This window comes from Neovison vison, chromosome 10 (genome assembly GCF_020171115.1).
Source record: "Neovison vison isolate M4711 chromosome 10, ASM_NN_V1, whole genome shotgun sequence".
NCBI lineage: Eukaryota > Metazoa > Chordata > Mammalia > Carnivora > Mustelidae > Neogale > Neogale vison.
Window position 1 is genome coordinate 454,769 of NC_058100.1, and position 23,008 is coordinate 477,776.

General features: G+C 49.4%; 1 protein-coding gene across 3 annotated transcripts in view; it reads right to left on the reverse strand.

Annotated features, from left to right (window-relative positions):
- The window catches only part of GATAD2B (GATA zinc finger domain containing 2B), an 86,904-nt gene that overhangs the window by 5,316 nt on the left and 58,580 nt on the right, over positions 1-23,008 (reverse strand). The window contains exons 2-10 of one of the 3 annotated variants that reach the window (XM_044266388.1): positions 11,596-11,931; positions 6,596-6,725; positions 5,019-5,150; positions 4,395-4,526; positions 3,810-3,980; positions 2,996-3,236; positions 1,877-2,079; positions 727-837; positions 445-562 (exon numbers count right to left, since the gene is read on the reverse strand). In XM_044266388.1, coding sequence (XP_044122323.1) covers positions 445-562; positions 727-837; positions 1,877-2,079; positions 2,996-3,236; positions 3,810-3,980; positions 4,395-4,526; positions 5,019-5,150; positions 6,596-6,725; positions 11,596-11,930 — 1,573 coding nt within the window. In that variant the 5' untranslated portion in view covers position 11,931. Of the gene's footprint in view, positions 1-444; positions 563-726; positions 838-1,876; positions 2,080-2,995; positions 3,309-3,809; positions 3,981-4,394; positions 4,527-5,018; positions 5,151-6,595; positions 6,726-11,595; positions 11,932-23,008 lie in introns of all 3 variants that reach the window. The other 2 variants (XM_044266387.1, XM_044266386.1) reach the window with 2 other exon arrangements.

Here is a 23,008-nt window from a genome sequence, read left to right on the forward strand (position 1 = left end):
TTTAGCAAATGAGGTCTTCTCGACACTTCGGTCCTAGCAGGACTACAGTAAGCACAGTCTTGACAGGATGGCAGAGTCAGAGGAAACAGTGGTGAGACGGGAGTCACTAACCAAGGCAAGGAGACACACTCCTGGAATCTGCTCTGGGTTTGGGGGGGCCGGCTGCGAGGAAGCACCCCCTGCCGTCCAGGGAGCAGCCCGCGCTCCTCGCCCAGAGATCAGCAGCCACACGGCCGCCAACAGGGCGCGCCACACAGTGAACCGGTAACGGCAGCGACTGTGGCGTCTTCACCACCAAAACCCCGGTGTGCTGGGCCCTGAATGTGTTACGAACTTAGCCAACACCTGCCGTAAGGAAGAGGGAGGCGGGCCTCGAGAGCGAGCAGAAACAGGAGAGACTCTGTTCCCAGGGAGCTGTGGCCAAGCCAGCCCAGCCCTTCTTACCTGGCATCCCGAGGAGGCCGCCCGGCACGGAGAGCTGGGGCGCCTGTGCAAAGTTGGAGAGCATGGACCGGGCAGAGGTGGGGATTCCACGCTGCAGGCTGCTCTGGGGCTGTGGGGCCTGCAACGGACAGCGGACGGGGGAGGGGTGGGATGACAACGTGGCCGCCACGGAAAGGGTAAGCGGGGAGGGAAGGATGTGGGGTACAGAAGAGCAGAAGGGCTTCCCACCGAGGAAAGACAAGATGGGGTCAGCGGCCGAAAAGCCCTCCCAGAGACGCTCACCTGCCGAAGCGTATGATGTCTCATGATGGTGTCTTGTTTGCCGACACTGGACACGGCGGGAGCCGCCGTAGGGGAGAGGGCGGCCTGCTGCTGGAGTCGCTGTTCAATCTCCTGTCGGGGGTCATCGGGTCAGCTTGGCAGGACAGCACTCCGTGTCCCACCCACAAAACCTAGAAGTCTTCGTATCTCTTAAGGCTGCCAGCGAGCAGGAGGGAGATGGAACAGGCCAAGAGTTGGGTGGGGGAGGCGCGCCCATGTCTCTGGCCACAAGCAGCCAACATGGCCTCGCCGATGAGGGGAGCCGTCTGTCTGGGAAAGCTGGTGCTCAGGAGTGGCCAGGAGAGGTCTGGGCGGTGGCAACCAGCAGACTCAACCGATGAACCACGACCAGGTTACGGAGGTTTTAGTTTTGACTCTTGTCTACCCGTTTTCCAGAAGATCCATGATGCTACCCAAAGGGGTCTGATGAGTGGTGGGACAGAGACGGGACAGAGGAGAAGGATCCAAGCCTCTCCACACATCCTCCTCTCCCCCGGACATTCGGGACTCCGGAAACGCCACGGGGGCCCACGCACTCACTCCGCACCCTCCTCTCCCCTGGGCCGCGTCCCAGTCCGCTCTCTCCACTGTCATTCCCTTGCCAACCACGGGCTGTAGAGATTCTGTCTCTCCAAGAGGTTCAGGAGAACCCTTGGCCGCAGCCAAGCTGGTGCTCCGCAAACAGCTGGAGAAGACCCTCCTGGAGATCCCGCCCCCGAAGCCCCCGGAAGCCCCCCGCTCCCCTGCTCCACTTCCTGCCTAGTGCAGCCAACACGAGTCCCACCAAAACCCATTTCTTGGAGGCGGAAATAAGGTCGCGCGAATGGAGGGACTTCCTCGGTCCCACTAGGATGGGAAGCCCACGTCTCAGCCGCCTGCCCCTCCCCACAATGGACCACACTGTTGTTCCACTCCTGCCCGACCAGAGACAATCAAGTGGAAAGGGGAAGACCGAACAGTAAGGAGAGAAACTGGGAACCCGGGCCTTGCGCTGCCAGAGTCCAGGTCGTCGGGGCCTGGGGGGGGGTCACAGACAACCCTGCTGAACCAGAATGAACTACCTCTTGGGAAAGCCCCACCGGAGCCGGGGCTGCGGGGTGCGCGGCCTTACCTGTTCCTGCTGTAGGGCTTTAACAAACGCGTTTTTCAGCCGGTTGGTGTGCTCGGCCTTCAGAGCCTTCTTCTGGTTGGAGGTCATGCACTGCTCACACAGGATCTTCCCGTTCTTCTCCTGCTTCCAGTGCGGGGTGAAGTCTGTGCGGCACTGGGCGCAGACAAAGGGTTCGACCCGCAGGAGCGAAGCGCAGCTCTTGCCTAGACGCCAACGAGAAGAACAATGAGGCGCTCGCGCTTCCCACCCCAACTCCTCTTCAAACCAATTTTTCAGAAGGTTATTCTGCCGAAGTAAGGAGACTCTACAATTCAGAAAACAGTTCCATTTTCTCTGACTGTCACAACACCACCTCAGGGAATTCGGCGCACAGCGCCCTGTTTAGAGACGAGTCCAAGTGTGGCCGCTCACGGCCAAGCCGCCCGAGAACCCACGTGCCCTGACTTCCTCGACCAGCGAGACGGAAACTGCTTCGTTCCAGCGGACGCCGTCCGACTCCGCCAACACTTCTGCTCCACAGCGTCTTTCTACGTCAGACTGCACTCAGCCCTGGCCCAGAAGTTCACAATTTTTAGCGATCAGTGTCTGAATCGCTCCCTTCGAGATCTGCTGCGAGTCAGGACTGAGTCCCTCGGGCACTCGCCCCTACCGTCACGTGCTCCCCGCTAAGACCACGAGTTTGGAAATTCCGGCGTGGTAACTTGTTAGTGTTAATACATCCCAGCCCGGTCCGGCCACGACTAGGACCGCCCACGTCCTCCAGAAGTCCTACTTTCTCAACTCTGAGTCCTCCATCGGCAGGGACAGGCCACGACAACGCAGCACAATGCCACCCGCACACAGACGTGAACAGCAAGTGCTCCAGTCATCGGAAATGCACCCACGGTGCCAGGCACCACTGAAAACTAAACAATGAACTGCAAAAATACGCAAAATACGGTAAAAATACGAAGCCTAAGCTATGCAGACCCATGAAAAGCATTTCTGCTGTGTTGTTCCTGAACAGCCTCTAAACAACGGAGGGAGTGCGGCAAGAGTGAGCCTCTCCTCAGAGGTCACTTGGAGGCATACGGTCCCCCGCGAGCCTCGGCCCATGTCCGTCAGGCCTGGCGGCCTCACCTTGGCTGTCGATGACGCTCTGGACGACCTCTTCCAAGCCCACCATGTAGATGAACTCGCTGTTGGCTGCACTAGGCAGGAAGTGGAGCAGGGGGGCGGGGGGCTTCGGGGGCGGGATCTCCAGGAGGGTCTTCTCCAGCTGTTTGCGGAGAGCCAGCTTGGCTGCGGCCTGGGAGTTGGCGGCGTCAGTCATGGCGCTAGGGCTGGGAAGTGGTGAGGACACTCTGTTCACGGTCCCTGGCTGGATGTGGGAGGCAAGGTTCATATAGATGGCGGAGGATGCTGTGCGCTGGCAGGGAACAGAACTCGACTGCTGGAATGCAGGGAGCGCAGCGGTCAGTGACGGCAGGTGGGAGCAAGGACCAAGTCTTGCTTTCATGGCAGGAAACACTATGTGAGCCCCGTCTGCACTGCCAAGCTTGCCCCGAGCTCAGGAAAAGCCAGAGGTGTCCGACCTCAAGGACAAAGATCCAGCACACCGCAGAGGAGAATGGCAGCGGCTAGGACAACAGCTTAGAGGAAAACGGGGGGATGCTCTCTGCCCTCTGTCCTGCGGCCTCTTCTTCCCCAGGCCCCTGCTTCCTTCTAGGCAGGCGGACTCGCCGCTCCTCACTGCGCCACCCGCCTTGCCCACTCCTGTCCTCAGGGGCTCCCCTGGCCAGCACTCCCATCAGGACGGCTGTCAACCCCAACTCCACCAGAACCGCCCTGGCTTGTCCTACATCTTCTCTGCGTCCAAACCTTCAACCCTCTGGTCCTCTCAACAGGGAAAGTGACCAAAGACTTCCCTGCCTGCACAGCAGGGCTCTCTTACCGGCTGGTAGTTGATGGCAGGGTTCATGCTGGGTGTTGTGGTGCGCACAAGGCCAGGCTTGGGAGGGCCCCGCTGGCCCTGCAGCTGGGCAGGGTTCGGTGCGATGACACGTTGAGACATCAGCATATGTGGGAGCGCGGTACTGGCCGCCGAGCGGATAACACTGTGACCCTGAAGGGGGAAAAGAGGAAAAGAAGTAGTCATGGCTGGTAAAATGCCCCACCAAAATGCTAATGAGGTAACACTGTAACGCACAGCTGAGTGGAAATGCAAACTTTGTCTAACGATCTACTGAATAAACGTATCATCAGTGTAAATCTTGATCAGCAGCAGGAATTACCTGGTTTTTCTTGGTAGAAGCTAGATGGAAAGGGGCAGAGCTAGAAATGTCCAGATGGAAGGTGGGGATTACTCACTCTACTACGCCGCCTAGCACCATACAGCAAGTCATGCCAGGCGGACCCAGGATCGTGGGTGACAGCACCCCTCCCAGCCAGGTTCTTCTATAATTGTCACCAAAGTCCCAAACCAGAGATGGGAGACACAGGGCTCTCCAACACAAAGACCCCAAGGTGGGTCACATACCTGTAATGTTCTCAGACTCTGTGGTTCAACCCCTTGGGCTCCAGGCCGGGAGGGGAGCTTGGACAGGCCCTGCTGTCCCCCGTGGGCAGGAGACGGCTGAACAATGGACGCGGCATTCTGCACGACTGGGGTCTGAGGAGAGAAAACACCAGAGACAGAGTACAAGCCCGGCACACTCCCAGACTTTCAAAATTCCTTGCTGGGGTGAAGCTTCTGTTGACCAGAAGGAAAACTGAGAAAAATGGAATCAAGGTTTTCTTGATTAAAGCCTAAGATAAAGATGGGCACCTGGGTGGCTCAGTGGGTTAAGCCTCTGCTTTGGCTCAGGTCATGATCTCAGGGTCCTGGGATCGAGCCCCACATCGGCCTCTCTGCTCAGCAGGGAGCCTGCTTCCTCCTCTCTCTCTGCCTGCCTCTCTGCCTACTTGTGATCTCTCTCTCTGTCAAATAAATAAATAAAATCTTTAAAAAAAAAAAAAAAAAGCCTAAGATGAAACAAAAACAGAAACCACCACTATTCTTAGAAACGAAAACCCATGGGACCAGAGAAGAACAGGCCACCCAATGGAACCTACGTGGGAGGTCCATTCTCAAACCCAGACATGCATTTCTAGGGCATAATACCTTCTGGACCACGTTCTCTTTCTGTAGCTGGCTCTGCCTCAGTTTCTTTAACAGCACCAGCCGAGCTTCCTCCAGCCGTAGCTCATCTCTCAGCTGCTTGATGAGCTGCTGCCGTTCCTCCATGCCTTTCCCCTGAGGAGACAGGAGGCGGTGAGCGAGGGGAGCATGCGCCCAGACAGAGTCCCTTCCTGCAAGATAAGGCTTCCTCCTGGGCTGGAATCGCCTCCCAAGCAGAAGCAGCACCGGGATGGGCGTCTTTCTGTCCCGGAGCCCAGCATAGGGCCTGGTATTCAGCAGGTGCTCAGAAGTGCTCAGAGTCAGAGAAGAGAGCACATATAAACTGCAATCAACCAGACTCCTGGCAAAACAGAAGAATGGCCACAGGGAGACACTACTTTCCTTTAAAATAATGTTTCTGGATCTTTTAAAGCCAAGTTTCTTCTAGATATGCATAAACACTTAGAAATCCCTTCATATTATGAGAACCAGGATAGGGTGGTTCTAGCCTAGAGTTTATGTGACAAATAAAGTTCTGTTTTCGTGTTTTCCAAAGGTAAGTTATACTCAATATGCTCTGTCAAACTGTATTCTTCACTTGGTTCTAATAATTCCCTGTCAAAGGGCATGCCCTTGGGGCACGTGGCTAGCTCAGTAAGTAGGTGGAACGCATGACTCTTGATCTTGGGGTTGTAGGGTAGAGTCCCATGTTGGGTGTAGAGGTTACTTAAAAATAGTATCTTCAGTGGCAGGGCGCCCGGGTGGCTCAGTTGGTTGGGTGTCTGCCTTCGGCTCAGGTCATGATCCCGGGGTCCTGGGATGGAGCCCCCGCATCGGACTCTCTGCTCGGCAAGGAGGAGCCTGCTTCTCCCTCTCCCTCTCCCCCTGCTTGTGCTCTCTCCCTCTGCCACATAAATAAAATCTTAAAAAAAAAAAAAAATTCTTTCAGGGCATCTGGGGGGCTCAGTTGATTGAATGTCCGACTCTTGATTTCAGCTCGGGTCATGGGGCCGAGCCCCACATTGGGCTCACCCAGGGGGGAGTCTGAGTGAGAGTCTCCTTTTCCCTCTGCTTCTTCCCCAGCTTGTCTTCTCTCAAATAAAAATACATAAATCTTTAAAAACAACATAAAATAAGATCTTTAAAAAAAAATTCTAAAAATTAAATAATTAAAGAGCATGCCCTTGAGGTTGAGAATTACTTATGAAAAGTTTCATCAGGGGCACCTGGGTGGCTCAGTGGGTTAAGCCGCTGCCTTCGGCTCAGGTCATGATCTCAGGGTCCTGGGATCGAGTCCCGCATCGGGCTCTCTGCTCAGCGGGGAGCCTGCTTTCTCCTCTCTCTCTCTCTGCCTGCCTCTCTGCCTACTTGTGATCTCTGTCTGTCAAATAAATAAATAAAATCTTAAAAAAAAAAAAAAAAAAAAAGAAAAGTTTCATCAATGGGAAAAGAAATTTTCACCAATGGGTAATTATTTAGATTAAAAAAGTAAACCATAAAAACACAGAACTGGGACTCTTACATAGGAGGAGCAAAAAACGAAGAAAGAAATTCTTTTTACTTTTTTCTCTCTTTTTTACCTTAAACATCTCTAGGTTGGCTGCTTTGAGTCTTTCTTCCATTCGGGAGCTGGAACGGGGACTGGAAGCCTCATTATCAGATAAAACAATGATGTCTGGGGAGGGAGTCAGCCTTCCTCGGTCTGGCTCACTAGACAAGAAAAAGAAAAATCCAAGTATTTCAACAGTGAAAGTTCATAGAAAAGTTAAAATTTTTTTCTACACTAAGCAAAGAGATTCAAGGTAACTTAAGTCTGTCCCAATTCACCCAGGGTATCCAAGTCCTAGGACGAAGAAAATACCAAGACAGTAGTGGTGGTGAAGCCTCAGCCACGGGATTGTCCGTCTAAATTCCATGTGTGGGGACCACACACACACACAGCTACTGGCTTCAGAAATGGGGACAAGAGAGGAGTGTTCTTATCACACTGATCTGAATGAAAATTCTAAATGTTTCCCCTGTATCTCACTCTCCTTTGGGTTGTCTCACTGGTTTGCAGAGGTTCAGGAAGGAAACAGCATGCAGGGAGAAGAAGGGCAAAGCAGCTGAGCTCCGGTACAGACGCTGAACTGCCAACGGGGACCCTAAGCTCATTACGCCCACAACAACATGGTCCCGGCCACCTGCGGGTTTACAAAAGAGGAGGTTCTATGACAGCCCTAAGGACAGTCTATGCTGTCACGAGTTAAGGCAAAAGAAGATACTGTTATCAGTTGCTTGAGTGAACAGACAGTGACAAGTCTACAGCCTTCTGGAGGGACCAAAACCCTGAAACGAGACAAACGGGACCCGCATCCACTTGCCAGAGCTCTACTTAGCACCCGCCCTCAGCAAGAAACCCTCTAGAAATGACTCTGAAATCGAAACCCTCCCCACCGGGTTCCCGCATGCCCAATCTTATCTATTAGACAATCGTAGTTTTGGTCTTTTGGGGCGAGCTGTAAAAGCATCCTACTTGCTTTTCTGATTTAACAAACAAACAAACAAACCAAAAAACTTGCACTGAATTCTGGAGATTCTAATTGCCTAGGCCCCCAAATCAATGACCACATCTTCCCTCTGATTTCTTCAAGACACCCTCCCAGAACCTTCTTCCTCGAGGCCTTCAGTGTAGTTAGAACACACGGATCTAAAGTAACGTGTAGCTGTTGCTTAAACATGAAACTCGAACCCGTAAAGCACAGATCTTTAGTGCTGAGAGCCTTCTCCCATTTCTCTTCTCCCAGCCGCTGGGCCGTAGAGGCCTTTCGAACAGGGCACCCTGGCTAGACGGAGTGAGCATCCAGTTTCCAACAGGGTAAACCGGAGTGAGTGAGAGCAACCCAACCTAGCTGAGACACAGGGACAGAGGGACGCGCACGAATGTGCTGGATCTACTACATCAGTCTGGACTGCTCTATAACCGCTGGTCGCAGATGGCAAGCCGAGGATGTGAGGTTATAGAAAAAGAAGGCACTAGACAAGAGCCTGTCTTTGTCTGACCCCAAGTTGCTGGAATAATGGTCGGACCTCATGGTGTTTGATTTTATTTTCTGGGGACTTCATTTTTCATTTCTGTATTCCTTCATCCCTGCCTTCCATCCCTAACACTAACACAAGTGACTAATTTTGAGATCTGGTGGATTTCCAGTTCTACATGACTTCCCAATGTTTATTTACATCAACAGTCTGAAGCTACTTCCATTCTGGCCCTGGTTGGATACACACATCAATAGCATCTCTAAGAAGTCCTCTTTTCTCAAATGAATGCCGCCCACTGCCGATGGACTGTCCAGCAACAAGACAGGCAGAGACATTCCTGGATAGAGACTGTGGATGAGTAGCATTTATTAAGAAGCTGGATCTGAGAACCACCCTAATAAACCCTAATAGAATAAATGATATTTTATTCCTGTATATAAATCAGACCCACAATAGATAATAGTACAGGCAAGGCAATACCCAAGTCAAGTTTTGGTTCATTCTTCAATACTTTTTTTTTTTTTTTAACATACATCTGACTTCAGATTCTGGTCTCATTAATTAAGCTTTCCGCGGAAAGAAAATATTTTGCTACCTCCCCAAATATATATATGATTTACATTATTTGGTGTTCTTAAGTATGAAACTTTACCTGTCGGAGGGAGATCACGAAAAGTCTGTTTTGTTGCTGACCTCACTTATGACCCAGACTGCCAGATTCCCTTAGGAGCTATGTAACAACTTTTTTTTTCTTAATAGACAGTTTTGTTTTGTATTTTACAGTTTTTTTTTAAACTTGATTAGTATTTTAAAATCAGTTTTATTTATTTATTTGACAGAGATCACAAGCAGGCAGAGAGGCAGGCAGAGAGAGAGAGGTGGGGAAGCAGGCTCCCTGCTGGGCAGAGAGCCCAATGTGGGGCCGGATGCCAGGACGCCGATCCGAGGACCCCGAGATCATGACCTTAGAGAAGGCAGAGGCTTAACCCACTGAGCCACCCAGGTGCCCCCAAAGCTTTGTAACTTCTAATCTTTACTCCAGTTGTAAAAACAACAGAACGAAAACGGCCATGTTTCTCCAAAATATAAGCAAGCACTGGTTTCACACACACCTTGTTTCATATACGTTGTAACTTGCCCAACTGATGGCCGATAAAGAAAAAGATTTAGGCAATTATGATGTGGCTATCATGGACATCAGGGCTACTTTTAAATTGTCTTCTTTCATCCAGATCAAAGACACTGCTGTGCTCCCTGCTGAACAATTTCTTCTAATAGAAAGCTAGCGGCTAAGTGGAAATAACTGTCAGTGGGTCTGTGAAAGGGGAGAAGTGTGGCAGGGGCCAGTGGGGCCTACCTTCCATGCAGAATAGGGATCTACACAGTTTTTATCAACCCTCTTTTCCTGGAGACCATTAAAAACAGTTCCCAGTTTCCAGAGGATCGAGTTTCAAAAGTTCATTCCGCTAAAATAAAATTAAATGCAATAGTAGGGTTCTCAGGGCAGTCTGACTTTTCAAAGCAGAACTTTAAAAATTTATTTAATACGATACCAATAATACTAGTACTGAGATCTCATCAAAATGTGTAACAATGTGGGCGCCTGGGTGGCTCAGTGGGTTAAGCCGCTGCCTTCGGCTCAGGTCATGATCTCAGGGTCCTGGGATCGAGGCCCGCATCGGGCTCTCTGCTCAGCAGGGAGCCTGCTTCCTCCTCTCTCTCTGCCTGCCTCTCTGCCTGCTTGTGATCTCTCTCTGTCAAATAAATAAATAAAATCTTTAAAAAAAAAAAAAAATGTGTAACAATGTTTCTGTGAAAAATGCATTTTCGGGGCCAACTTGGGATCTGAGGAATCCGCCCAACATGTCCTCTCTCCTCCCTCGTCAAGTAGGGTCAATACCTGCTCCACACGGCGAAGGCGGTTACGGGCACGTGGGCTGCTCAGGGGCCTGATCACATTCATCAGCTTTCTTTTTTTCTCAAGAATCTCAGCATTAATCTATTTTCATAATATTCTGCTGACACTACATATAGCTTCCAAGCTACCCAAGGACTTTTCTCATTTATGACCAACAGGGAATTTATTTAAAGTTTCCTAAGGATTTTATTTTTTTTATTTTTTTAAAGATTTTATTTGTTTATTTGACAGACAGAGATCACAAGTAGGCAGAGAGGCAGGCAGAGAGAGAGGGAAGAAGGCTCCCTGCTGAGCAGAGAGCCCGATGCGGGGGCTCGATCCCAGGACCCTGAGATCAGGACCCGAGCCGAAGGCAGCGGCTTAACCCACTGAGCCACCCAGGCGCCCAGGATTTTAAATGCTATTACCAATAATAATGTTCCATCATGGGGTGTGTTTTAAAAAAATAATTGTGTAGCAGGCACCTGGGTGGCTCAGTAGGTGAAGCAGCTGCCTTTGGCTCAGGTCATGATTTCAGGGTCCTGGGATGGAGCCCTGAATCAAGGTCCTTGCTCAGCAGGGAGTCTGCTTCTTTCTGCCCCTCACCCTGCTTGTGCTCTCTAATAAAATCTTTAAAAAAAAAAACAAAAAACTTGGGACATTAACAGTAAGTAAACATTAAAAGCTAGAGAAAGAATCCCAGGTAAGGCTCTAACCGGGGGTTTTTGGTGGCTCAGTGAATTAAGCCTTTGCCTTCAGCTCAGAGCATGATCTCAGGGTCCCAGGATCGAGCCCCGCATTGGGTTCTCTGCTCGGCAGGGAGCCTGCTTCCCCCTCTCTGCCTGCCTCTCTGCCTACTTGTGATCTCTCTCTGTTAAAAAAATAAATAAAATCTTAAAAAGAAAAAAAAAAAAAGGTTCTGACTGTTCCTTTCATTCTCCTTCAGTCGCAAGACAAATTCAGCTGAAGGGAAGCGGACACTACAGAATCATTCTCACGCCCTATCGGCTACATGTGAACTACTAATAAACGATGTTCCTAAAGCTAAGGTTGTCTACACTGTGACTCACTGTCCCGGAAGCTGTCCCACTGTTTCAAGTACTCAGCCCTGACAGACACCAGAAAAAAGTCCTGTGAAACCGTGTACGTGTGAGAGTACACACACGTGTATGTGCACACCATACGCATGTTCACGTGTACGTGGAGGCCGAAGAGTGGCACACACTAAGCAAGAAGGCAGAGACTCAGCAGGTGAAGACCACTTTCTTGTTCGCACAAGAGAAGCTGGGCCCCGGCCTTCGGATGTAACGGAGGCGGGGACTCCGGCCCGGCGCATTCGAAGCCTGTCGGGGCGACCTGAAGGAAGGCCTGCGGCCCGGCCAGAACGGCCTGCGATGGGAGCGGAGCCCGCAGCCCCTCCCTGCCAGCTCTGCGGTGCCTCGTTCACCCGAAATGACCTTTCTCCTAAGGGTGCTGACTGCGGACTCTCCGTGCGCTAAGCAGAGACAGGAGGCACCGAGCTCCGCTGGGAAGTGACAGGGATTCCTGGTCAGGCCCAACGGCACCGGCCTGTCTTCTTCCAAGAAGCACCTCCTCTCACTGGAGCGCATCCCGGCCGCACGGCGCAGCCTGGAGGAGGTGCCCCGCAGGAGGCCGCCGTACCTCCGCCTCGCGCTCATATCCACCGGCTCGTCGCTGATGTTCTCTTTGCCCGGCCTTCCTGCCGGCCTGCCGTCTCCGTGAGGCCTGAGGTTCCCATTGAGCTTCTCTTCGTAGCCCTTGACGCCACCGCCGTCCTGCTTGCTGGGCAACTCGTGCGGCACCTCCAGATTGGCCAGGTCCTTCCGCTTCAGCAGCGCCAGCATCTTCAGGCGCTCCATGGCCTCGTGCCCCTCCATTTTGAGCCGCTTAGCCAGGACGTCGTCCCTCTCGTCCGCCGGGTCCAAGCTCCGCTTCAGCAGGTTGAGGCGAAGCGCATCTTCCGTCATTCTGTCCATCCTACGGAAAGGAAAACAAGCGAGATGAGCACACGGCCTCTTCGGCAGTCTGCAAGGAGCGAGGGGTGGCGGGGCGCTGGGCAGCAGCCTGGGGCACCGCTGGCGCAGCTGCTGGGCGCGCGACCAGGTCTCCGGGCCCTGAGCTCAGCCCCACATGAAGTGCAGAGCTTCTTCAGGAAAAAGAGGCGCGCCTGCCTTCGGCTCAGGTCACGATCCTGGGGTCCCGGGATCGAGGCCCACGTCAGGCTCCCTGCTCGGGGGGCCTGTCTCTCCCTCCCCCTCCTGCGTGTGCACGCTCTCCCTATCTCTGTCACTACGTCTCTTTCTCAAATAAATACAATCTTAAAAAAAAAAAAAAAAGGTCCAAAAAAAAAAAGAATCAGATACACGGAAGGAAGTTCAAAGGTCACTGAACTAACCTTCTACCTTCTATCTTCCCAGAACACCTATAACTAAATTTAGGAGATTTCTCCACTCAACTTCAGCAGTGAAAAGTAAACCTCAACTACTTTCTAGTCCTCCAAGTCCTTACTATGTCAGCACTACACTCAACGGTCGGTCCATTAAAACCCTGCCTCTCCCAGAATAAACATTCTTTCGTGATGGGCTTTCTGTGTCCGTATGCTCAAAGTCAGATGCGTTGGTTTTGCTTTGTTTTTTTTAAAGATTTTATTTATTTTTCAGAGAGTGAGCAAGCACAAGCAGGGGGAGGGGCGGAGGGAGAGGGAGAAGCAGATTCGCCACTGAACAGGGAAGCCTGACGTGCGATTCCATCCCAGGACCTGGGATCATGACCTGAGCCAAAGCAAATGCTTAATCGACTGGGCTACCCAGGTGTCCTAGATATGCTGGTTTTAACTATCAAACCAAATCCTTTTCCTGGAAAAGACTCTTAGGAACGGAGAAGTTCGTTCAGTCACCCAGGCGTATCTTTAGCTGGCCTGTCTTATGAAGGACGAGAGACGCAGTAAACAAAGCACACTTCCTGGGGAGCCCCAGTTGCTGGACGCAGCAAGTCTATGCAGATACAGATTCAGTATCTTAAGACACGTGGCTTTAGGGGGCGCCTGGCTGGCTCATTTGTTGGAGCAGGAGACTTGATCTTAACCCACTGAGCCACCCAGGCGCCCCGTTGTTATCTTTTTTTAAAAAAAGATTTTATCTATTAATTTGAGAGAGAGTGAGCACAACTGGGGAGGTGGTAGGGAGGAGCAGAGGCAGAGGGGAGGGAGAAGCAGGGCTGCCCGCGCGGGACTCCACGATCCGGAACTCCAGGATCACGCACTCCGCAGAAGGCAGCTGCTTAACCAGCGGAGCCACCCAGGTCACCTGAATCGACCTATCGAAAGCGCACACTTGGGGATGCTGGGTGCCTCTGCTGACGAAGCGGTTGGCTTTTGATTTTGGCCCAGGTCTGAGCTCAGGGTTCTGAATGGAGCCCCGTGTCAGGCTCCACGCTCAGCGGGAAATCTGCTTCCGGGTTCGTCTCATGTATGGGTGCTCTCTCAAATAAATAAATGTTAAAAAAAATGAAGTGCACATTTCAGTGGTTTTTACTATATTCACAGAGCTGTGGAACCATCACCACAATCAATACTAGAACATTTTTATCATCTACCCCCTAAAGAAACCCATAAGCAGTCCCTCTGCCCCCATCTCTGTCCTCAACCAATTTACTTTCTGACTCTACATTTGTTAATTTGGACTTTTTCTCTTTTTCCAGAAAGAGGGAGAGAGAGAGAGAGAGAGACAGAGCAAGTGTGCACAAGATGGGGTGAGAATCTTAAGCAGATTCCATGCCAGCGCACAGTGAGACACAGGGCTTGATCTCATGGCCCTGAGAAATCCTGACCTGAGCGGGAATCGAGAACCGGACGCTTAACTGACTGAGCCACTCGGGCACCCCTGGACTTGTCACGTAACGGGAACCATTTGCGCTTCTTCTACGACTAGTTTCTGTCCATGTGCATCATGTCTGCAGCCTGTGTCGTGCGTCTGTCTTTCCACGTCCAAATAATATTCCATTTGTGTTCGTGTATTTTGTTTATCCATTTATCAACTGATGGACATTTGTTCTTTCCCCTACTTTTTGCTGTTATGAACAATGCTGCTATGAATTTTCGTGCACACGTTTTTACGTGAACAGGTTTTCAGTTCTCTTGGGTAAAGACCCCGGAGGGAGCTGCTGGGCCGTACGGCCGCCTCCCGACGAGCCCAGGCTGTCGTCTGTCACCACCGGCGGCACATGAGCTGCCGGCTTCTCTGTGTCCTCGTTTCATTTCAACAGCTTCAGACAGAGACAGACGACAGAACACAGAGTCTTTAGCTACAGGTCCCCCTAAGGACCTGGTAATTGTGATATATGTTATTTCTGAAGTGGTTTACTTCTGAAAAATGCCCACAAGGTGGAAACTGGAACGCTGAATGCTTCACAGAACATCCAAAGTTCAACTCCAACTCCCCAGTAACTCCCCAGTGTTCCAGGGAAGGTGACCAACACCTCATACTGAGGGGCACCTGGGTCGAAAAGTGGGTTCAAGCCTCTGCCTTTGGCTCAGTCATGATCCCAGGATCCTGGGATCGAGTCTCAATCAGGTTCTCTGCTCAGCAGAGAGTCTGCTTCTCCCTCTCCCTCCCTCCTTCTCAAATAAATAATAAAATCTTTAAAAAAACAAAACAAAACATCTCATATTGAGAGGACCACTGAGAATCCCATGGGAAGCTGTAGGTGAGGAAAGTCTGTTACTCAACTGATCATACACCTAGATGCAAAAAATACTCCAGAAAAGTACAAAGGAAGATACACAAATGCAAAGTAATATGGCGCAGAGTTCCAAGTTTTGAGGCAAATTCATAAGCACTGGAAATAAGTAACAAAGGAACAAAACATCGATAACCTAGACTGAATGGATTCTGGGACCCCATTATCATCCCGGCTTCTCAGATGGTTCTACAAACAGCTGAACACTGCTCAAAGACCCGCCCCCCCATATTACATTCCAGCAAAGTACACAGATACACTAGAAGTTGGGAGAAACCAGAAACAGATATTTGAATGTCTAAGGTAAGTAATCTTTCCCAAGAGATGCCTTGAAAATGCTGATCAAACTTTCCTTGACCATTCTTTTTTCTTCTAAGAGTTTTATAGTTGTATTTTTTTTTTAAGATTTTATTTATTTATTTGACAGACAGAGATCACAAGTAGGCAGAGAGGCAGGCGGAGAGAGAGGAGGAAGCAGACTCCCCGCTGAGCAGAGAGCCCGATGTGGGACTCGATCCCAGGACCCCGAGACCGTGACCTGAGCCGAAAGCAGAGGCTTAACCCACTGAGCCACCCAGGCGCCCCTCCTTGCCCATTCTTTACTGATCTAGCCATTCTGCCACGAAATCCGATAAAACATGGATGAATCTTGAAAATATGCAAAGTGAGGTAAGTCACATGCAGAAGAACAAGTATTTCCACTAACACGAGGTACCTAGAAGAGGCCAATTAGCCAAGATAGAAAGTCCATCAGTGGCTGCCTGCGACTGCAAGTGGCGACGGGACAGTGAGGAGCTGGTATCTAACTGGAACAGAATCTCTGCGGTGAAGAGAAAGTTCCTGGGCTCAGTGAAGCGCCTGCCTTTGGCTCAGGTCGTGATCCCAGGGACCCTGGGGTCGAACGCTACATCTGGCTCCCTGCTCAGCAGGGAGGCTGCTTTTCCCTCCGCTCCTGTTCATGCTCTTTCAAATAAATAAGTAACATCTTAAAAAACAAAAAATAGTCCTTAAGATGGACAGTGGTGATAGTTTCACAACACTGTGAATATACGTAAGTCCACTGAAACTGTACAGTTAAAAATGGTTAAACTGATAAATTTTGGGGAAAAAAAGGAAAAAAAGGTTTAAAAAGAGAAATTGTTATATTTTGCCACAATAAGAAAAAAATCCAATGTAACTGAGATAAATTAAAAATGTCATGAGAGGGTCGCCTGGGTGGCTCAGTGGGTTAAGCCTATGCTTTTCGCTCGGGTCATAACCTCGGGGTCCTGGGAGCCCCGCATCGGGCTCTCTGCTCAGCAGGGAGTCTGTTTCTCCCTCTCCCTCCTGCTCTGCAAACTTGTACTTTCTATCTCTCTGTCAAATAAATAAATAAATAAATAAAATCTTAAAAAAAAAAAAGTAACGAGAGGGGGCGCCTGGGTGGCTCAGTCATTTTACACGTCCAACTCTTGATTTGGGCTCGGGTCATGAGACTGAACCCCTGCACTGGGCTCTGTGCTGGGTGAGAAGCCTGTTTAAGATTCTCTCTCTCTCTAAAAAAACAAAAAAACCAAGAAAACAAAAAAACAAAAGAAAAGGTGAAAGAAAGAAAAAAGGAAAAAAAGTGGCACAAGAGGTCTTTTTGGGTGATAGAAATATTCTAAAACTGGGTTGTGGCAACAGCCGCACAACTCTGTGTATCTACATTAAAAAAAAGAGTCACTGAGGGGCGCCTGGGTGGCTCAGTGGGTTAAACCTCTGCCTTCAGCTCAGGTCATGATCCCAGAGTCCTGGGATCCAGCCCCGCATCCCCGCATCAGGCTCTCTGGTCAGCAGGGGTCCTGCTTCCCCCTCTCCCTCTGCCTGCTGCTCTGCCTACTTGTGTGCTCTCTGTCAAATAAATAAATAAAACCTTAAAGAAAAAAGAACATTCAATGTAACTTTATCACATAAAAATTCCTCTCTAAAAAAACAAAACAAAAATTCTGCAAAATAGGGGAGCCAGGCTGACTCAGTCAGTAGAGCTTGCGCTACTTAATCAATCTCAAGGTTGTGAGTTCAAGCCCCACATTTGGTGTGGAGCCCCCTTAAAATAAAATTTTCAAAAAATTCTCTAAGATAAATGTTAATTTTGCCTTTTAAAGATTATTTATTTGAGAGTGAGCAAGCGAACACATGTACGTTAGAGAGCATACGCTGGGGGAGGGAGAGCTGAGCAGGGAGCCTGATGTGGGGGGGTGGCCCTCCCCTGGGATCATGACCTGAGCCGAAGGCAGATGCTTAATGGACTGAGCCACCCAGGTGCCCTGTATTTTGCCTTTTAATGCCTAACCAGCCTTTTTTTGTTTCTTATGGGCTGCTAATGATAATCACTAATCTCTAAAAGCCAAACACACTGCTAGGCACTTCTCATGTAGGTGGTATTATCCCTAACTTCGCAGTTGGGAAAATGTTCACTCCAGTATCTCTAGGCTATAAAGCGTTAGACAGTAAATCTGGGATTGCTATGCAGGAGTAACACACTTCAAGTGTGTGTTACACAGATTGACGGGCCGGAGCTGGAGAACCTGGAGAACCGTGGGAAGCGGTGCTGGGTATTTGTGAAGGCACACACCCCCCTCCCCCCGCCCCAAACACCAAGAATACTATGCGTCCAGCTCATGGTTAGCTGGCAGGAATAAAGGGGAAAAAAGATTAGGTCACGGTCTCTTTTTCTTTTTAAGATTTTATTTATTTATTTGACAGAACGACAGCGAGAGAGGGAACACAAACAGAGGCAGAGGGATTGGGAGAAGCAGGCCTCCCACTGAGCAGGGAGCCTGACTGGGGCTTGATCCCAGGATCCCGGGATCATGACCTGAATTGAAGGCAGACACCCAATGACTGAGCCACCCGGGAGCCCCTAGGTCCCTACCAACAAGTTCATTCTGACAGGAGAAGATGTGCATGTCACTGAAATAAGAACTTGGGTGTTCACACGAACCCATCTTCTCTGCGTTCTTACAGCTTTTCTTATACTTCAATGAAGAGGGCTGAATGCATCCACAGACAAAAGCCAGAAGCCTGGGAATCATCCCTGACACTTCCTGACTTAAGTCTCAGCCACCAGGTCCTACCCAGTCCTACATTCTCTTCCTCTGAGTATGAATGTGAAAATACGCAGTCCTGGTGTGCTGCTGCTGGCAGCCGTCTTGAGACCATGAGGAAGGCAGGTCACCTGTGGACAGAGGAGACACTGCACCAGCCACACGGACATGGGAGAGAATCCTGGAGCTGGGCCACACCTCAAACTGCCCCAGAGCTAGCGTGGATTCCAGTTACACAGGCCCATAAACTCCCTTAATGTGTAGCCAGTTGGAGCCAGGTTATCCCTTACCTAAACTGAAAACAACTTCATGGAAAACTGTCAGAAGTGCCGATGTGACACGGAGGTGGACGCAGCCAATGATCGGGGCACGCAGCACGCAAACTGAAGAGCGGGTGCTCAGGCCAGGGCTGGAGACAGGTACTCGTACGGGCAGAGGAGGTAATGGAAGTAATGGATAAGCACTGAGCAACGGTGCCCAGAAAAAAAGACAGAGTCACAAGAAAAGAGGGTCCAGCATAGATCCCTGGGCAGCACCTACATTTAAGGGCTGGAGGAAACTAAGAAACGGACTGAGAGCTGGAGGAAAAACCAGGAAAACAGGACCTCTCAGCAAACTAAAGGAGAGTCCCAACGCTGATGTCTAACAATTACAGGCGAAAAACGCCCAGCTTCGATCTGCTGCTGCCCCTGTGAGCAGGAAGAATGGTCAGGTGGTCCCAGCTCCAGCCTCACGATTGTCCAGCTTTCATACCGCTGTTCGCCGGCCGACGCACAACGCTCCTCCCGCATTTGCTTTCCCAACTAACCACATCAGAGAACGAACAGAAAACTTTTGTCAGTTAAGTTACAAAGCCCCAGTTTTCAGGGCACCTGGCTGGCCTGGTCAGTAGAGCATGGGACTCTCGACCTCGGCGTTTTTTTTTTTTTTAAGATTTTATTTATTTGTCAGAGAGAGAGAGGGAGAGAGCGAGCACAGGCAGACAGAGAGGCAGGCAGAGGCAGAGGGAGGAGCAGGCTCCCCGCCGAGCAAGGAGCCCGATGTGGGACTCGATCCCAGGACGCTGGGATCATGACCTGAGCCGAAGGCAGCTGCTTAACCAACTGAGCCACCCAGGCGTCCCTCGACCTCGGCATTTTAAGTCTGAGCCCCATGCTGGGTGTTGAGCGTACTCAAAAACAAAACAAAACAAAACAAAACAAAACAAATCAGAACAAAAAACCTCCCCACCAATTTTGAAAAATGATGAAATTTAAGCCTATAGTTATATAAAAGCAAAGCAGTATTCCTTTAAAAAAATTTAAAAAAAAATTTTTTTAAAAGATTATTTATTTATTCGACAGAGATCACGAGCAGGCAGAGACACAGGCAGAGAGGAGGAAGCAGGCCCCCTGCCGAGCAGAGAGCCGGATGCGGGGCTCGATCCCAGGACCCTGAGATCATGACCTGAGCCGAAGGCAGAGGATTAACCCACTGAGCCACCCAGGCGCCCCCCCTTTTAAAATTTTTTTTAAAATTCTAGCTAACATATAGTGAATATTGGTGTCAGGAGTAGAAGTGAGTGATCCATCACTACCCACCACACCCAGAGCTCGTCCCAAGTGCCTCCTTAACGCCCAGCCCCCACCCAAGCCATCCCCAACCCTTCCCTCTAGCAGCCCTCCGTTTATTTATCCCCTGTAGCTGAGTTTCTTATGGTTTGACTCCCTCTCTGTTTTTATCTTACTTTATTTTCCCTTCCCTTCCCCATGTTCATCTGTTTGATTTCTTACATCCCATACACGAGTGAAACCCTATGGTCTTTGTCTTTCTCTGACTTACTTCGCTCAGCGTGATGTACTCTAGTTCCATCCACATCACTGCAAATCCTGAGCCAAAGGCGACACTTAATGACTGAGCCACCCAGGTGCCCTGCAATGGCGAGATTTTCTTCTTTCCGACGGCCGCGTAGCATTCCCTCGCATACATACGCCACATGTGCTTTTACCGTTCATCTGTCGATGGGGCATCTGGGCCACAGTCTGGCTACTGTGGATGCTGCTGCTGTAAACACTGGGGTGCACGTGCCTCTTTGGGTCACTACATTTGTATCCTGTGGGTTAAGTCCCTAGTAGTGCGATTGTTGGGCCGTAGGGTGGCTCTATTTTCAATTTTTGGAGGAACTTCCATGCTGTTTTCTGAGTGGCTGCACCAGCTTGCATTCCCACCAACACCGTAGGAGGGTTCGTTCCCCTTTGTCTGCATCCTCGTCAGCATCTGTCGTTTCCTGACTTGTTTTAGCCGTTCTGAATGGTGTGAGGTGGGGTCTCATCGTGGTTTTTTTCTTTTTCTTTTTTTTTTTTTTTAAAAGATTTTATTTATTTGACAGACAGAGATCACGAGTAGGCAGAGAGGCAGGCAGAGAGAGAGAGAGCAGGGAACCAGGCTCCCGGCTGAGCAGAAAGCCCGATGTGGGGCTCGATCCCAGGACCCCGAGATCATGACCTGAGCTGAAAGCAGAGGCTTAACCCACTGAGCCCTTCAGGTGCCCCCTCATCGTGGTTTTGACTTGTATTTCCCTGATGCTGAGTGATGCTGAACATCTTTTCATGTGTCTGTTGGCCCTTTGGATGTCTTCTTTGAAAAGCTGTCTGTTCATGTCTCCTGCCCATTTCTTGATCGGATTTTTTGTGTTTTGCGTGTTGAGTTTGATTAGCTCTCTGTAGATCTTGGATACCAGCCCTTTGCCTGACAGGTCATTTGCAAATACCTTCTCCTAGTCTGTCGGCTGTGTTTTAGTTGTGTTGACTGTTTCCTTTGCTATGCAGGAGCTTTTCCTCTTGATGAAGGCCCAGTAGTTCATTTTCGCTTTTGTTTCCCTTGCCTCTGGAGATGTGTCTAGCAAGAAGTTGCTGTGGCCGAGGTCAAAGAGGTTGCCATCTGCTTTCTCCTCTAGGATTTTGATGGTTTCCTGTCTTACATTTAGCTCTTTCATCCACTTTGAATTTATTTTTGTATGTGGTGGAAGAAAGTGGTCCAGTTTCATTCTTCTGCATGTGGCTTTCCAGTCTTCCCAACACCATTTGTTGAAGAGACTGTCTTTTTTCCATTGGACAATCTCTCCTGCTTTGTCGAAGATTAGTTATTTAACACATAAAAAATAAGCTGTTTCGGAATGCCTGGCTGGTTCAGTTGGAGGAGCACGCAGCTCTTGATTTCAAGGCCGTGGATTCAAGCTGCATGTTGGGTGTGGAGCTTCTTTTTTGTTTTTTAAGTACTTAACACATATTATATATATAATATACATGTCTGTGTAAGATATATATTCATATAAACATACAAAATATATATACCCTTCTTATAAATTACTTTTCAAAAATCTTAAGACTTTTCGGGGCACCTAGGGGCCCAGTCAGTTAAGTCTCCAACTCTTGATTTCAGCTCAGGTCGTCTGCTTGTCTCCCTCCCTTTATCGCTCCCCCTGCTCACACATGCTTTCTCACTCTCTAAAATAAATATATCTTATAAAAAAAACTTTAAAATCTAAAGAATTTAATTTAAAAAAAAAAGATTTTATTTATTTATTTGACAGACAGAGATCACAAGCAGGCAGAGAGGCAGGCAGAGAGAGAGGGGAAGCAGGCTCCCTGCTGAGCAGAGAGCCCGATGCGGGACTCGATCCCAGGACCCTGAGATCACGACCCGAGCCAAAGGCAGAGGCTTTAACCCACTGAGCCACCCAGGCGCCCCAAGACTTTAATTTTTTTTTTTTTTTTCTTAAGCAACCTATACGCCCAACATAGGGCTCAAACTCACAACCTCAAGGATCAAAAGTCATATTCCAGGATTTGGATTCCCCAAATCCAAAGACTTTTAAATGAATATTTGTAAGTTATCAAAAAATACTTTCAATTCTTATTGTTTCCACTATTTTTTCTGATTTCTCTCTCTGACCCATCTTCCAAATGGACACAACGCGGAGTTAGGGAGAATTTCACTGTACACATGAAGAAACTACAAGTTCTCTTCGTTTCACCTCTATTTTATTTTTTAATTTAACTTTTTTTTTTAAAATGATTTTATTTATTTATTTGACCGGTGGAGATCACAAGTAGGCAGAGAAGCAGGCAGAGAGAGGAGGAAGCAGTCTCCCTGCCGAGCAGAGAGCCTGACGTGGGGCTTGATCCCAGGACCCTGAGATCATGACCTGAGCCAAAGGCAGAGGCTCCAACCCACTGAGCCAACCAGGAGCCCCTTAATTTAACTTTCTGAGGTAATTGCGGAGTCACAGGAAGTTTCAAGAAATCTTGCAGGAAAGATTCCATGTACCCTTTACCTAGTCTCCCCCAACACCATGACCAGGATATCAACGTTGATATAATCTATAGATCTGCGATGTCTGGGGGACTCAGTAGGTTAAGCATCTGCCTTCGGCTCAGGTAGGATCCTGAGGTCCTGGGACCGAGCTCTGCTTGGTGGGAAGCCTGCTTCTCCCTCTCCCACTCCCCCCGTTTGTGTTCCCTCTCTCGCTGTCTCTGCCAAATAAATACATAAAATCTTAAAAAAAAAAAAAGGCAAACCCCTGAGGCGTCTGGGTGGCTCAGTTGGTTAAGCGCAGGATGACTCTTAATTTTGACTCGGTCATGATCTAAGGGTGGTGAGATTGAGCTCCGAGTCTGGCTCGGAGCTCAGCATGGAGTTTGCTTAAGTTTCTCTCCCTCTGACCTCCTCCCAACCTGGGCACACGTGTGTTCTCTCCCGCTCTCTCAAAATAAATCAATCAATCTTAAAAAAAATAAAAATAAATAACCCTTTAGATATGGAAAACAGATCGGTGATCACCAGGTTGGCACGTAGTTGGCAGGGGGCAGTGACAGGGTGGGTCTGAGGTGATGGAACTGTTCTCTGTCTTGACTATGGAGGATCCAGGCACTTACGAACGCGGTGACATTGTACGGAACTAAGTAAGGACACACATATCCAAGTAAAATGGGGGAAGATGTATAGATTACTTTTAAAAACAACTTTTATTGGGGCGCCTGGGTGGCTCATTGGGTTGGGCCGGTGCCTTCGGCTCAGGTCATGATCTCGGGGTCCTGGGATCGAGTCCCGCATCGGGCTCCGTGCTCAGCGGGGAGCCTGCTTCCTCCTCTCTCTCTCTCTGCCTATTTGTGATCTCTCTCTGTCAAATAAATAAATAAAAAATATTAAAAAAAAAAACATTTATTGGGGCTGGCTTTAAAAATTTTTTTTTTTTATTTTTAAAGATT